This window comes from Gouania willdenowi, chromosome 9 (genome assembly GCF_900634775.1).
Source record: "Gouania willdenowi chromosome 9, fGouWil2.1, whole genome shotgun sequence".
NCBI lineage: Eukaryota > Metazoa > Chordata > Actinopteri > Blenniiformes > Gobiesocidae > Gouania > Gouania willdenowi.
In genome coordinates this window covers 8621373-8634966 of record NC_041052.1, presented here as the reverse complement: position 1 = coordinate 8634966, position 13594 = coordinate 8621373, and the positions used below count along the sequence as shown (strand labels likewise).

Below are 13594 nucleotides of genomic sequence, written 5' to 3'. Positions count from 1 at the left end.
CTGACCTGTGTCGATAGATCATAGATTAAGAGCACAAGTAATAATTCATGATTTCATTTTAGTTTTAGCACTCAAAAGCATAAAAAAATGCTGTGTGCGTGTGTGACGCAAAGCTATAAGCTTAAAACTAAGAGCACGGATATTTGTTCATCATTTCCAGTGTTTGTTAAACATCTAGCACTGTGCTTGTCATCAGCCACAGGTCATGTGTAATCACTTAAAGCCAAAGGTTCCTAAGCAGCTGCAACGCGTCACTACCTCCAGACTAACATATATAACATATATCCAAGTGTTCTTCTAATGCCATGTCCGGGTAAAAGGTTTAAAGCTGTTAAGCTGGATGAAATTTGCTAAAAAGGGTGAATAGTGAGCAGCTGGTACTAATAACAGCTTGTTGTGCTAACAGACAGAAGATGCTAAGCTTTCCATTACAAACAAAGGCTGATTGATGTTTGAAATAATGATTAGATCAGTGTTTCACAATTGGGGGTATGTGTGTACCCCTAGGGGTACGTGATGGCACTACAGGGGTACTTGAGAGAGAGAGGGAGAGAGTGGAAAATTAACAAATAAAGTGTCAGTTTTGGTCCCAGCCCAAGACCAGTGTCACGTACTGAGTTTACCTCCGTACTGAGATTATAACCCTAACCCTGACCTAACCCTACCATAATCCAATAAACAAATAAAACATGTGTCCGTTCACTTTGAAAACAAAAATAAACAAACATGACTAATTTTTTTTAAGCAAAAATTCATTTTTGGTATTGTGCATCTGCATATACAATCTCAGTACGATATGAACCAAGTACATGACACCGGAAATGATAAAAAATCTATTCGGGAGCCACTAAATCAGTGTTTTTCAACCTTGGGGTCGAGACCCCACATGGTGTCGCCTGGAGTTTCTGAAATATCTGAAAAATTTAAATAGATTTTTGAATTGTTTTAATGATTATTCGTTTTTGTTTTAAATTCAAAACAACACACAGTCTTAAACAACTGTATTTCTATACTTTCACTTTGTGAATCTAGTTCAACTAAAATGCAGTAAAAAAAAAAAAAAAGTTCAAACATGATCAAAAATTATTTCTAGAAAAAAATGTCTTTGGGGGCCGCCAGAAATTCTTGATATCAAACTGGGGTTATGATTAAAAAAAAAAGGTTGGGATTGTGTTTTTTTTTCAATAATTTACACAATGAGATTCTTTAAAATGTGTGTTATCACTCGTTCATTCTGTCATTATGCTCTACAGTTGATTTAACATTTTTATTTATTTATTTTTTAAATAAAAATAAACAGTTTTCAAAGCAAAATGTTGTAGTTAGACAAAGGGGGTTCTTAAATTCAGAAATAAGAAAAAGGTGGTACTTGAGCAAAAAAAAAGTTTGAGAACCACTGGTTTAGATGATAAATCCAGCCACAGTGGAAAGTGCGCTGTGTATCAGAGCTATGGTGTGAACGCTAAGCTAACGTGTAGTAATGAGTCAGAAAGATATCCATCACTTTAAGCGAATATGAGGTGTCACATGTGATTAAGGTCTTGGCAAAGAGAGAAGGAGTGCGACGCAGATTTGACAAATGAGTGCCAGTTAGTGAGGTCTGCAGCCTACCCAGAAGGGCAGTGATTGGTGCTGGGTCACTGACAGATAGACAGACAGGCAGCAGATAATATCCGATGGAGTGTAAAGAGACAGAGTAGATGGTGACAGATGGAACAGTAGGTTAAGTCAGGGGAGTCAGCGATGGAGAAGGATGATGAGAGCGCAGAGTGACAGCATGATGAGTGTGAGTGACAGAAAGAGAGAACAGAAAACATTGGATTACCTTAGATTTCCTTTATTGGTGGCGTATTTGATGTGGTTGCAGATGTAGTTGTACATTCCATGGGCCGTTGTGCAGTCTCTGGCATCAAATACCTGGAAAAGTATTAAACAACAATTTAAAACCATCACCTGATAAATCTAGTCATAAAAAACATTTATTTATTTTTTTAAATGCAGGTTAAGGAGAGACTAATGCTGTACACCAGTGTTTCCCAAACTTTTCACAGTTTGTACCCCTTCAGACATTTAACCTGAAGCCATGTACCCCCTACTCCTGCACACTTAAAAAAACATAATAATATAATGTAGAGTTTTTCAACCTTGGGGTAGAGACCCCATGTGGGGTCGCCTGGAATTCAAATGAGGTCCTCTGAAATGTCTAGTAATTTATATTAAAAAATTAACTAATCCTGGCAACAACAAACATTATCATGGGCTAATTTTAGAAAAGGAAAAAAAAAAAAAGTTTATGGAGACGCCAAAAATTTGCGATATTAAAATTGGGTCTCGAGTCACAACCCAAAACAAGTTGGGAACCACTGATGTCATGTCACATACAATGTAGCCCTACAGTAATATTTGCCTCTGAATTTTAGCTATCATGTTGAGAAATAATGTATAATAAAAATTAAAAAAAAAAGAATAATAATCTGTAAGGGATGTAAATCGGTAAAGCAATGTAGCTCTCGTCATAATGGTGCGTTTTTGATTAGATTGTTTCTCTGTCACCATTAGAGGGCAGTCTTACGTCAACTAATGTGTAATTTGTGGCAATGCATAGAGGCTCCTGACTGCTGGTAGATTTATATTTTAAGTTTCCAATTTTTATTTTTTATTCATGTACCTGCTATGACAATTTGCATACCCCACTTAGGGAACCTAGGCTGTACACATTACAGAACATTAAAAATGAACCACATAATTATGAACATTTATCTGAATAGCCTTCAGGAACTGCTACTGTAGCTTTAAACAAACAAACTAATAAACACTGGTGAAAATAATACCTCCTTGGATGCCACTTTCCTAAAATGCCATTTCCATAAAGTTTACTAAACATGCTCAAAATTTCAAAAATGCTGCCAAAAATACATGAATTAAAGAAAAACAGAAATAAACTAGTGTTGTAAATTAAAGATTTCTAATTATATCAAACATCACTATGCTGATTAAAAAGACATCGGCAAATTTGCCCAGAACCTCAGCAGCAATTAAGACAAATTAATAAAATAAAAAAAGCAAATAGACGCAAGGCAAGGCAAACTTATTTGTATAGCACATTTCATACACAATGTGCTTTACATGATCAAAAAATGAAAGAGAAAACATTCAACAGCTTAAAATCTATAAGAACCTTAAAGTCAGCATAACAAGAAAAAAAAAAAGACAGAAGACAGACCTGCAGTTTGGACCACTGAATCCTCCCCACACAGCGAGCAGCATTCCTCCAGGCGTGCTTGGCGCCATAGATCAGCTCTGTATCTTTCAATTGATAAGTCCCCGAAGCCTCAATCTCCTTTGTTACCTCTTCCAGTCGGTCCTCGTGGGCCTTGGAACCATATCTGTAATCAGGTCATACAAATATCAACAACTCCATAGGATGACTACCTCTAAAATTACTCAGTTTCAGGTGAAAATTAGCTTCGACTTCAAATGCAAACACATGAAATCGTCCCAATGTGGCTCATATGTTTTGCTAAATATTAAAAGGCAAAATGTGCTTCATTTTGTATTAAAATAAGACATATTTAAGCATATGAAACTGCTTATTTCAGTGTTTTTCTTTCCAAGTTCTTGGTCACACTTCACCTTCTGATGGAGGTGTAGTACTGATCTATGAAGTCAGTGGCTAGCTGGAGAAGCTCCTCCTTGGTTCTGACCTCATCGGTTTTGTGGACTTGCTGACTGGGCGTCATCACAGAGCCGATGCACACGTTTTCCGAGCAGATTGGCATCTGAAAAAAACAACAACAACAAATATCTTGGCAGAGTTTGCATGGATGTGTTTTTTTCTGCTTGGATAATTGTTTTCGCTCCGCGGTGCAAACACATTGTCCATGAGGCAGGTGATGATGACATACGGCACATTTCAGATGCAATGTCTCAGCAAATAGCAACAGTTTCTTACAGTTACACTACAAGTGTTGCATCACACCATAATATATATGACAAAGCATGTAAAGGAGAACCAATTTGGGATCTATTAACTAGAAATATGTACTTAATTATTCCAAATAAGTCAGTTGAAGATTTGTTAGACACAAATTCAATGAAACTCTGGTCATTTTATGCGTTAGCTGTAATTTTCTATCACAAATTGTCACAAGAACTCTCAGTTCATCTCAAACCCAGCAATTTCTAACAAAATCTGACAAAATTCCTGCAAATCATATTGAACTATTTCAGAAAATTGATCCCAAACCAAACGTTTTTGGTATGGCCTATTTTAGATCCAAATTGGGTCATTTGTAGCCCTTGAACCAAAATGAGTTTCGCACCCCTGTCATACAGTGTAGCCACTGATGTGTCACTGTTCTTGAGCTTTAAAGCACATTTTAGTTCATCTCAGTGAGTCATGTTTATTTGACCTTTTCCTCACAGACTACTCTGCCCGTATCTGCTTCGGTGAAAACCATTAAAATAATCTGGATTTCAATCTCCAGCCTGTTTGACTCCAACCCTCCCAATCCTGAAACGCATTAACTAAATATGAATCTGTGAAAATGTTTGTGAGAAATTGCAAGACTTGTGGAAAAGTTGAGTTCTTTGCACTATTTGCTATTTAAAATGGCTGCATTCATGTGATATAAACAAAGGAAAAAAAAAAGCCCCCAAAAATATTGTAGAGTTTCATCAAATTGATGAATTTGAGATATCTATAACTGGATTATTTGATAATTTACACAATAAATAATGTTTTCTCTGTCATTTTTATTTTCTCCTGCGTGCCAAATTGGAAGCTCTAAAGGGCCGGATTTGGCCCCTGGGCTTTGAGTTTGACACATGTAATGTATAATCAAAAAGTTAGCATTGTTCCGGCAATTGCATTGTGGGATGTGGAGTCCTGTAGAGAGATACATAGAAGTGTTTTTTACTTCATTCTTACTGTTTCTTGTCTTTGCCTCCAAAGTGAGTTACCAACAATTCCAACTCATTTCTGGTATTTTCACAGACTGAAAGTGGCGACTAAACAATGGCTGATGTTTATTTCGAGGTTCACAAGGAAAGATCTACTACAACTACTATTGAATGTCTCGCAGAGTTAGGTGAAATCATGGGGAATACTGGGAACACACTAGAACAAAAATGGTGTCAAGCAAAAAAAAGAATAACAGTAAAAAGTTAGTCTGTGTAAAGCAAATTCAGCCATTTTCTACTAAACATATTAAATAGGTCATAAATGTATTCTTTAAAACATGTAAAAAGCCATTCAACCATTTAGAATTTAATTGTGGAGCTAGGCTTCGCAAACTGTTTCAAATTTCAGAAATCATACCCACGTTACGTAACGGAGCCATCATTAGCATAAATACGACCCTGCTGCTGAAGCACACCAAACTTCCGCGGCCTCCAGCGGGTGCAATTTGGTCCCGAGCTGAAAACAAACCACATATTCGGACTCGGGAGGAATAAAACGCGTCTGCTTGTGTCACATTTTCTATAAAATTAGCACTTTTTTTGGCACCACAATTTTGTTTTTCACCTCTAGAGGGCGCCGTTCTGACTCTACCCGGGAGGGATGCACATATTCGGACTCGGGGTGAGCAGATCTTTCTGGTGACCTAGTTTGGCTCGATCCGAGCACTTTTGGAAAACCAATGGGAGAAGCAGTATCGATGCTGGAGCCACTTTCACACTGCTCTCTCCCATAGACACAGTACACAGAGGCGGTGCCCTTCCCGCGTGTGGGCGTGGTTCCAGTGCCTCTAACTGACACACCCGCAGCATTTCAGAGCAGAGAGAAGTGCTTGTTTTTCCATGATTTTGAGACCTAATTTTATATACTTAGTGATTTTTTTAATTCTTTTAATTTGGCTCAGTGGTCAATGACACGTTTCTGTGGTGTGAAAAACTTATAACACAAATGTATTTTTGCTTTACACGGACTTTAAGTAAAAACATTTCTTTGCATCCTTCAATGGGACTTCACATCCCACAATGCAATGCGCAAACATTTTCCAACAATCAACAAACCAGGTGTTTACATTGGCGATCAAATCATACCTTGGAGTGGTAATTTCAACCTTTTACAAATTGTTTTTTCAAGCAAATGATTTTCAGTTTATTAATCTATGAGGTCTACATTAAGTCTTTATCTGATAAAAAAAAAAAAAAAAATTGTTTCCAGCAGCTTCAAACAAGTTTTAACGTGTCTAACATAAACCATTCACAACACCTTTACAGTATGTTGGTCTTTGAAAGTTGTATTTTTTGCTTGAAAAGTATTAAATGTGCTGGGGAAATGAACAATTTCAAGCAGTAGTTCAAAGATTTATATCATATAAATATTCAATGACTTTTTCTTCTGTGTCATTTACACAAAGGAGGCGGACAGGATTAATGAATGAGTAAGTCAGTGACTCATCGATTGGTTTCCATCTTTTAGGAGACGAGAAGAAGAATAAAACTGTGGGAAGGAAATAAGAGAAGTTGACAGTAACTTTGTTTGTCAGCCAAACTTTGGCTTTCTGCACCAGGTTAGAGAGAGTAAATAAAATAGACACAAAGGTGATGGAGAAAATCGAAATTGTAGCCTTGCTATGCTGAAATTGGTTTGTTACACTGGAGCTTCACACAGGCACAAAAGTGCTTCTTTTCTGTGTGACCCTGTCGACAACATAGGATAAGATAACCAACATTTGAATAATGAGACAAAGGGGTAAGTGGTAAAAGGGAATGGATGAATGGGCACTTCCATGAGATGTTAAAAATAAAACAAAGGAATCACTCGTGCTCCGGCACGTCCGCTCGTCGTAGCACTTTGGGCATTCATAGGAGCCAGATGTCCTTTTGGAAAAAGACGGATCATCCTCCAACACTGTGGTGTCTGTAATATGTCATAAATCTGAAGACGCTATACGCAGACGTGTTCATTGGAATGCGCAACAGCCTGGCAGATAAGTCACCAAAGTAATTAGGCTGCTGTTTGCCGTTTACAAATGGCGGTGGCGCTCCTGGAGGGTGAATGCTTAAACAGAGGATTCACCTTGTGCTCAATACACTGGATTATTCACCTGATACAAAGAAGCTTTCACTGCACAATACAATCTGTTCTTGGAGTTTGTTAAAAGACATACTTCATACTACTTTCAACACATAAGGGGGGCTACTTATACACGGAGTTTGCGGGTTTTCCCAAATTAATTAAAAAAATACAATTCTAAATATAATGTACATAATATCCAAATATTTTAGGTGCCATAAAACAGAGTGACCGTAAAAAGTAGTTTTTTGGCACTTGAGTCATGTGACTTAGTTCTTCTCCTGTTACGCAATTCTTCTTCACAATGTTAATGGTGAAGCGACACATGTGCCCAGCAGTTCATGTACAGTATGGTACTGCAGCAGAAATGAAGCAGAAAGCGGCCGCTGGCTTGAGTTTATTATGAATTTACAACATTAATCTAAAAATGAGGATTTTTAATGACACGCTCAGCCTCGCAGGGCTAAAGAAGTAAGAAGAAATCAGGGGCGGAGCTGCTTTCTTCTTGTAAATCGTACGTTACATTTTATTTTTCATTTCATTTTTGGACTAAATGCTGGGATTCATTGGATTTTTGAATGTCTTAGGAAGATTTTGAGACCACTTTTGGTGGAATATAAAGATTCAGTAAGACATGGCATTGGTTTAAAGGTGAGTAGTGCTGGTTTGTTTATGTCGACATTTTTTTTTTTCCCAAGTTTGACAAATGAGTTGGCTGTATTTGCTGTGATGCTTATGTCTTAGAATGGTTCAGCACGGTTAAAAACTGACAATTCTAAGCTTTAATGCTGTATTTGAGAAGGTTTTAATCGCTTTAAGAGCGTGAATGAGTGAGAACATGCATGAGAACATTTTGACCTGTATTTCGGGACGTTGGACGTATATGTTACACACGTTGTTGTTGGCGCGAATCTCGAGAAGGTCTATATATTGAATTCTATTTTTTCTTTTGCCCTCCTGGCAAGAATGTCAAACACCGCCTATGGGGCTACCATTGCTGTGTATTAGATGTGCATTGGATTACTGACAGGATTTAAGGATATATGCATCATTTGATTCAATTGTAGTAGTTAAAGTTGTCCCACATCAAACAGTGTGTTGCTGGAAGCGATTCAGTTTTCTGCTCAGCCTCGTCATTGCATAGACACGGTAGTAGCTGAAGGCCTATATGACTGATCCACAGATGCTCTATATTTTATTATGATTTATTGTAGCATAAGATTTACCTAAATTAACCCCCGTCATCCATGGTCTCACCTCTTCCTCCTCAGCGTATTAAATATTAACAAGCTGAATCATCCACAGTTCAGTCAAGAGCTAGAACTGTATGGCAGGGTTGTTGTGGCAATTAAGCAGGGTACACAAAAAGATAATTAGGCTGTTTCTGTCCTGATTTTACCCCTTACTGTCCAAGGACGGCAAACGCCAGGGCCCGTATTCTGAAAGATTCTGAGAATCGTCTCAAAGAGTTCCTAACTTAACCTAAAAATTCCTAGCAAGGAGTCTTAGCTTAGGAGTGATTCCAGAACATTCTAAGAGAACTGCGCAAGGAATGGACAGAAACTCTTATCTTAGTGAAGAGGTGTCGTTGACCCCATTGATCCCATTGCTGGTATGAGTCATCATTTCAGAAGCTGTGATTGGTTGATCCTTAAAGCTAGATAAAAAAATATACTTTTGGTGACAATGGGCAAAGGATGAACCCTCAAATGATTAACTTAATCATATAATCTATTTTTATGAAGACTGTAATTGTAAATAATAGTTCACATAAAAATCTGTTAAATGAATAGTAAGATCTACTTTAAAATTACCCTACAAAATGTGTGAAAACTTAGGCCCACTTGCGCAGTATTCAAACAGTGATCGTTATATTTATTTGCTTATATTAACTCATTGAGTGACATTCACGTCTATAGACGTGAATTGTGTTTTCCGGCTGGGGTTGCTAGGAGACAGTGTGACGAAGCTCTCAGGTGAATATCTAACTTGTACAATGATGTAGTGACCAACTGGTGACATGTAGGTGGCAGCAGCGCACCTTTGGATGAGAGATCACCCGTAATGGGCAGAGCTTAGAGGGAGAGGAAAGGAGTTTACAAGACAGCAAATGGTGCTACGAGAGTGAATGCTTAAGTTCCCAGCAGTGCACAGCAGTGCACACTCGACCAGAGCATGTGTAGAACTAAGTGGACTATTGAGAATGTCGCTATACTGAAATAAAACGATCAAAGAAATGGGGCAAGCGCTGACACTCGGCATGTCCGGGATGAGGAGGAAGTTGCGTGTGTGGAGAATGACGGGGGGAGAGACTCGGTGGAAGACCAAAATACGTAAGAAATCCATTCAAATCTGACATAGATAGCAAAACATAATCATTTTGCCATCAAAAGCCCGGTCTCAGTGTTGTTTTTTTAGTTTTATAGAAGGAGACCAAAGTTGAGGTGTCACTAAAGCCCAAAAAAATTGCTTCAAAGTCACTTACAGGTTTTTTCAGAAAAATAAGTTTTTCTCGACTTTTTGTCACAAACTGGCGATTTGTGTGAAACTTGCCTCTATTCAACTGCTGATTACAGAAGAACGCAACAAGCTAGAAACAAAACTATTTTTTCAGATGAAAAAGAGGCTTTAATCTTTCAGAATCAGAATCAGGTGTCAGAATTCAGATTGTCATAATACAACGTATTCTGTGGGTTTTTAAAAATTTGTCAAAATGCTCTAAAACGGCTGGCACTGAGTGGGTAGAAATTTTGAAAATGCTGGCACTGAATTAGTTAATTGCCATGCTGGTAATTTTTGCACTTTAAACATTTCAACTGAATTTGGTATTAACGAGGGTAAAATGGCTCAGCTTTCATCATGGTCTGTGATTGCTGACCAGCCTATTAGAAGCCGTGTTGGCTGACTTTCAAATCTACCACAGACCAGTGAAGAGCAATGGAGAAGAAAGAACAAGGAAACCCAACTGGACAGAGGAACAGTGTTTGCTTCTTGTTTTTGCTTGAAATCTCTCCCTGATCACGTGCGATTATTCGGACATGTGTCCCATCGATTACACCCACAACATCCTGCGATGTCCATAAATGCCCTTTTGTGAGCTTGTAAAGTGCGTGCATCTAGAGGAAATGAAACAAATTGAGTCACAATATGAGGTTGTGACAATGCTGTCAGTGTTTGGTTGATGACCCTGCTGATGGTGGGTTGTGATAGACCCAAGTCATCACTGCTGCATTGTTGCATTTCCCCTGTTGCCAAATACCTCAATTGTGATGACTTTCATTTCGGGTGGTATTGCATTGTGACGTTGGGTTGGAGACGTAAGTGCATCTCTAATGAGATCAACCACAAACATGATTCCTGCACAATCCAATCTGTAGCGTTTCATTAATTCACTGTCATCCAGTGTTTGGAGAATATATCTCCTGCCTCTTTTGTCCGTCATTTTGTCGTCTGCTTAGAGAACTCTTCAGTCGCTTAAAAGTTCACTTCCCTGCTCTTGACAGATCCCATTTTAGGAGCTCTCTTAAGAGTTAAGATTCTTTAGGAATAAATTTTATCTTTACTAGGATCCACTCTTCATTTATTGGGGAAATTCTAAGAAAACATGATGATTCTAAGATTTTTCATAAAATTTGGCCACTAGGAGCAACTCTTTGCAAGAAATAATTTTATGTTTCATAAGATTATTTCACAAGATTTTTCTTTGGTGTAGTTGTGTTAAGCGTGAACTTGTACCGATAATTGGCTTCGAAACGAGTCAAATTGACGACTGCCGAGTCATGACCCCGTGATTTGTGACATTGAACGGAACGTAGCCAATGAAAACACGAGCTTTGAAGTTGCAGTCGGAAAATCCAGTTAAGAGTTGCTTGGAACGCAGCATTAGATCACTTTGTTAGATCATGTTTTTTTTATTTTTATTTATTCAGTTCATTTCCGACATGTTTGATTTGATTATTGCTTTGTAGGAAGATCAGTCATTCGGGAGGGGCTCAAAGTAGAGTCGCTGCTCCTCCGCATCGAGAAGAGCCAGATGAGGTGGCTCGGGCACCTAATTAGGATGCCCCCTGAACGCCTCCCTAGTGAGGCCTCCCTAGTGAGGCGTTCAGGGCACGTCCCTCCGGAAGGAGGCCCCGGGGAAGACCCAGGACACGCTGGAGAGACTATGTCTCTCGGCTGGCCTGGGAACGTCTCGGGGTCCCCCCGGAAGAGCAGGAGGAAGTGGCCGGGGAGAGGGAAGTCTGGGCCTCCCTACTGAGGATGCTGCCCCCGCGACCCGGAAACGGCTAAGCGGGAGAAGATGGATGGATGGATGGATAGGAAGATCAGTGCTGGGACAGAGTCATTATTTGTGTGATATGTTATGTTGTTCTGTGTCTGATTGTTTTATTTTCATGTTTGTGGTGTGTAACAGATACAACATCTCTTTAGATTTAGAAAATCAATAAATGTTTATCCTGCTTTAAAGAAAAAACATTACATGTGAGGTGATACTGCAGGGTAAAAAAAAAAAAGACAGGGTAGGAATCAATGAACAATCATTTTAGGTAGTTATGGGGGATCTAACAAGTTGCTAACCTTGAATATAAACCCTTTCCAAAAAGTTAAACTTTCATAGATTATAGATTCAGGACCCACAAAGTATTAATTTGTTTATTTTTACATAATTTGGGCTTCCAGCTCATAAAACCCACGAAAACAGGAATTCAAAAAATTAGAATACTGTGAAGAAATCACCATTTACTTCTCAGTTTTTGCAGAAAACCTTGGACCTTGATTCGGGAATCGGGGTCTGGAGGAAGACGGGTGAGGAACAGAACCCAAGCTGCTCTAGGCCCTGTGTGAAATATCCAGTCAGTCAGTCATGATTTGGGGTGCAATGTTCTATTCTGTTAAATTGTGGGTTCTGAATCTATAATCTATGAAAGTTTAACTTTCATAGATTATTTAATTATGAAAATTAAACAACTTTTCCATGATATTCTAATTTTTTAGAAAGTGTCCGTAGTTAATTTTTGCAGTAATGCCATATCTTCTTACAACCTTTTTACTGCCATCTTCACAAACACAAGAGAAGTTGAAAGCACTGATCTTACATCATGTTCTTCCTTCAGCGCAATAAATCAAATTACGCTTTTTAATTGTAAATGTTTGATGAAGTAGCCTGAAGGCTTAATGTTTATTCAGTCAACCAAGACTAAATAATTAATTTTACAACACATTTTTAATGAAGTTCTAATTAAATGGAGATCTTGAGCATGTTGTTGAAGACTCCTGTCTGTCATCTGCACTAGCTAACATTTAAATCCAAAGACACACATTCTGACCATTAGCTGGTTAAAGTTTGTGTTAACACTTTATTTCAAGTTTCACACATGAGGCTGACATTACACTGTCATTATTAAATTATTTAGAGCTATAAATTATGACACTGAGGTGTATTGACTGCTTCATATGATATTCATTTAATGCAATATACATTTTACCTAGATTTGAGTGGTGGCCTTTTGCATGGTTGGACATGTTTTCACAATCAAATACAGCAAGCACTGCTGTTGGAATGTTACTGTATTTTTCGGACTATGAGGCGCACCGGATCATAAGGCGCACTATCAATGAATGGGTCTGATTGGGTCTATTTTCATACATAAGGCGCACTGGACTATAAGGCGCACCGGTTTGTTATTATTATTATTATTATTATTATTATTATTATTATTATTATTATTATTATTATTATTATTATTATTATTATTATTATTAATAAGACGCATTAAGCAAAACAAAATAGTCTGATAAGTCAAACTTTATTCAACTCATTAACAATAACTCTCAACATTGTTCAGGTTTAACACATAAAATACAGAACAGTACACTCACTTTTTCAGTTCAGTATGTTGAAGCAGAGTACTGGTACATATCACTCCACGAGGCGCCTGACTACGGTAGCCCTGAAGCGCCAAAAATCCATCAAGCAGTGCAGCTTCATACTTTACCAAAGTTGTACTAAAACATTTTGACATATTAATTTCATACATAAGGCGCACCTGATTATAAGGCGCACTGTCGATTTTTGAGAAAATTAAAGGATTTTAAGTGCGCCTTATAGTCCCAAAAATACGGTATATTGACTTGTGAACCTTGAAAGTTCCCTGTTCACAGGCTAGTTCTTCCCCAAGCTGTATGTCATAAACGAGTCTAACTCCAGCCTTTGTTTGTTGATATACGGGAGTTTTACCACCGTAATAAACATTTGTTGCTTCCTTTCTTTGTCCCTTAGCTAAAGCCTTAAACACCACATGTTGGTTTCAGGTTTGTGTTTGCTTGGCTGTCTTTCCTTAGAGTAGCGTTTGGCTTTGCTGCTCTCAGACCTTGCCATGGAGGGTCTAACTCAGACACTCATCTTCACCTTGTGTTAATAAAATGTTACGTTTATATCAAAAAGGTGTCTGCGGAGAATTCTTCCCATCATCACATCAACATTTAGATAAAGGGGAACCCACCACAACACCTTTCGCTAAATTGTGACACCTTTGGAGCTATGTTGGTATTTTTTGGGTTAGATGT

General features: G+C 38.1%; 1 protein-coding gene across 2 annotated transcripts in view; it reads right to left on the bottom strand.

The window, feature by feature from the left end:
* Nucleotides 1–13594, bottom strand: part of nos1 (nitric oxide synthase 1 (neuronal)) — an 80575-nt gene that overhangs the window by 46956 nt on the left and 20025 nt on the right. For both annotated transcript variants that reach the window (XM_028457171.1, XM_028457172.1), the window contains exons 5-7: nt 3634–3779; nt 3224–3386; nt 1826–1917 (exon numbers count right to left, since the gene is read on the bottom strand). In XM_028457171.1, coding sequence (XP_028312972.1) covers nt 1826–1917; nt 3224–3386; nt 3634–3779 — 401 coding nt within the window. The remainder of the gene's footprint in view (nt 1–1825; nt 1918–3223; nt 3387–3633; nt 3780–13594) is intronic.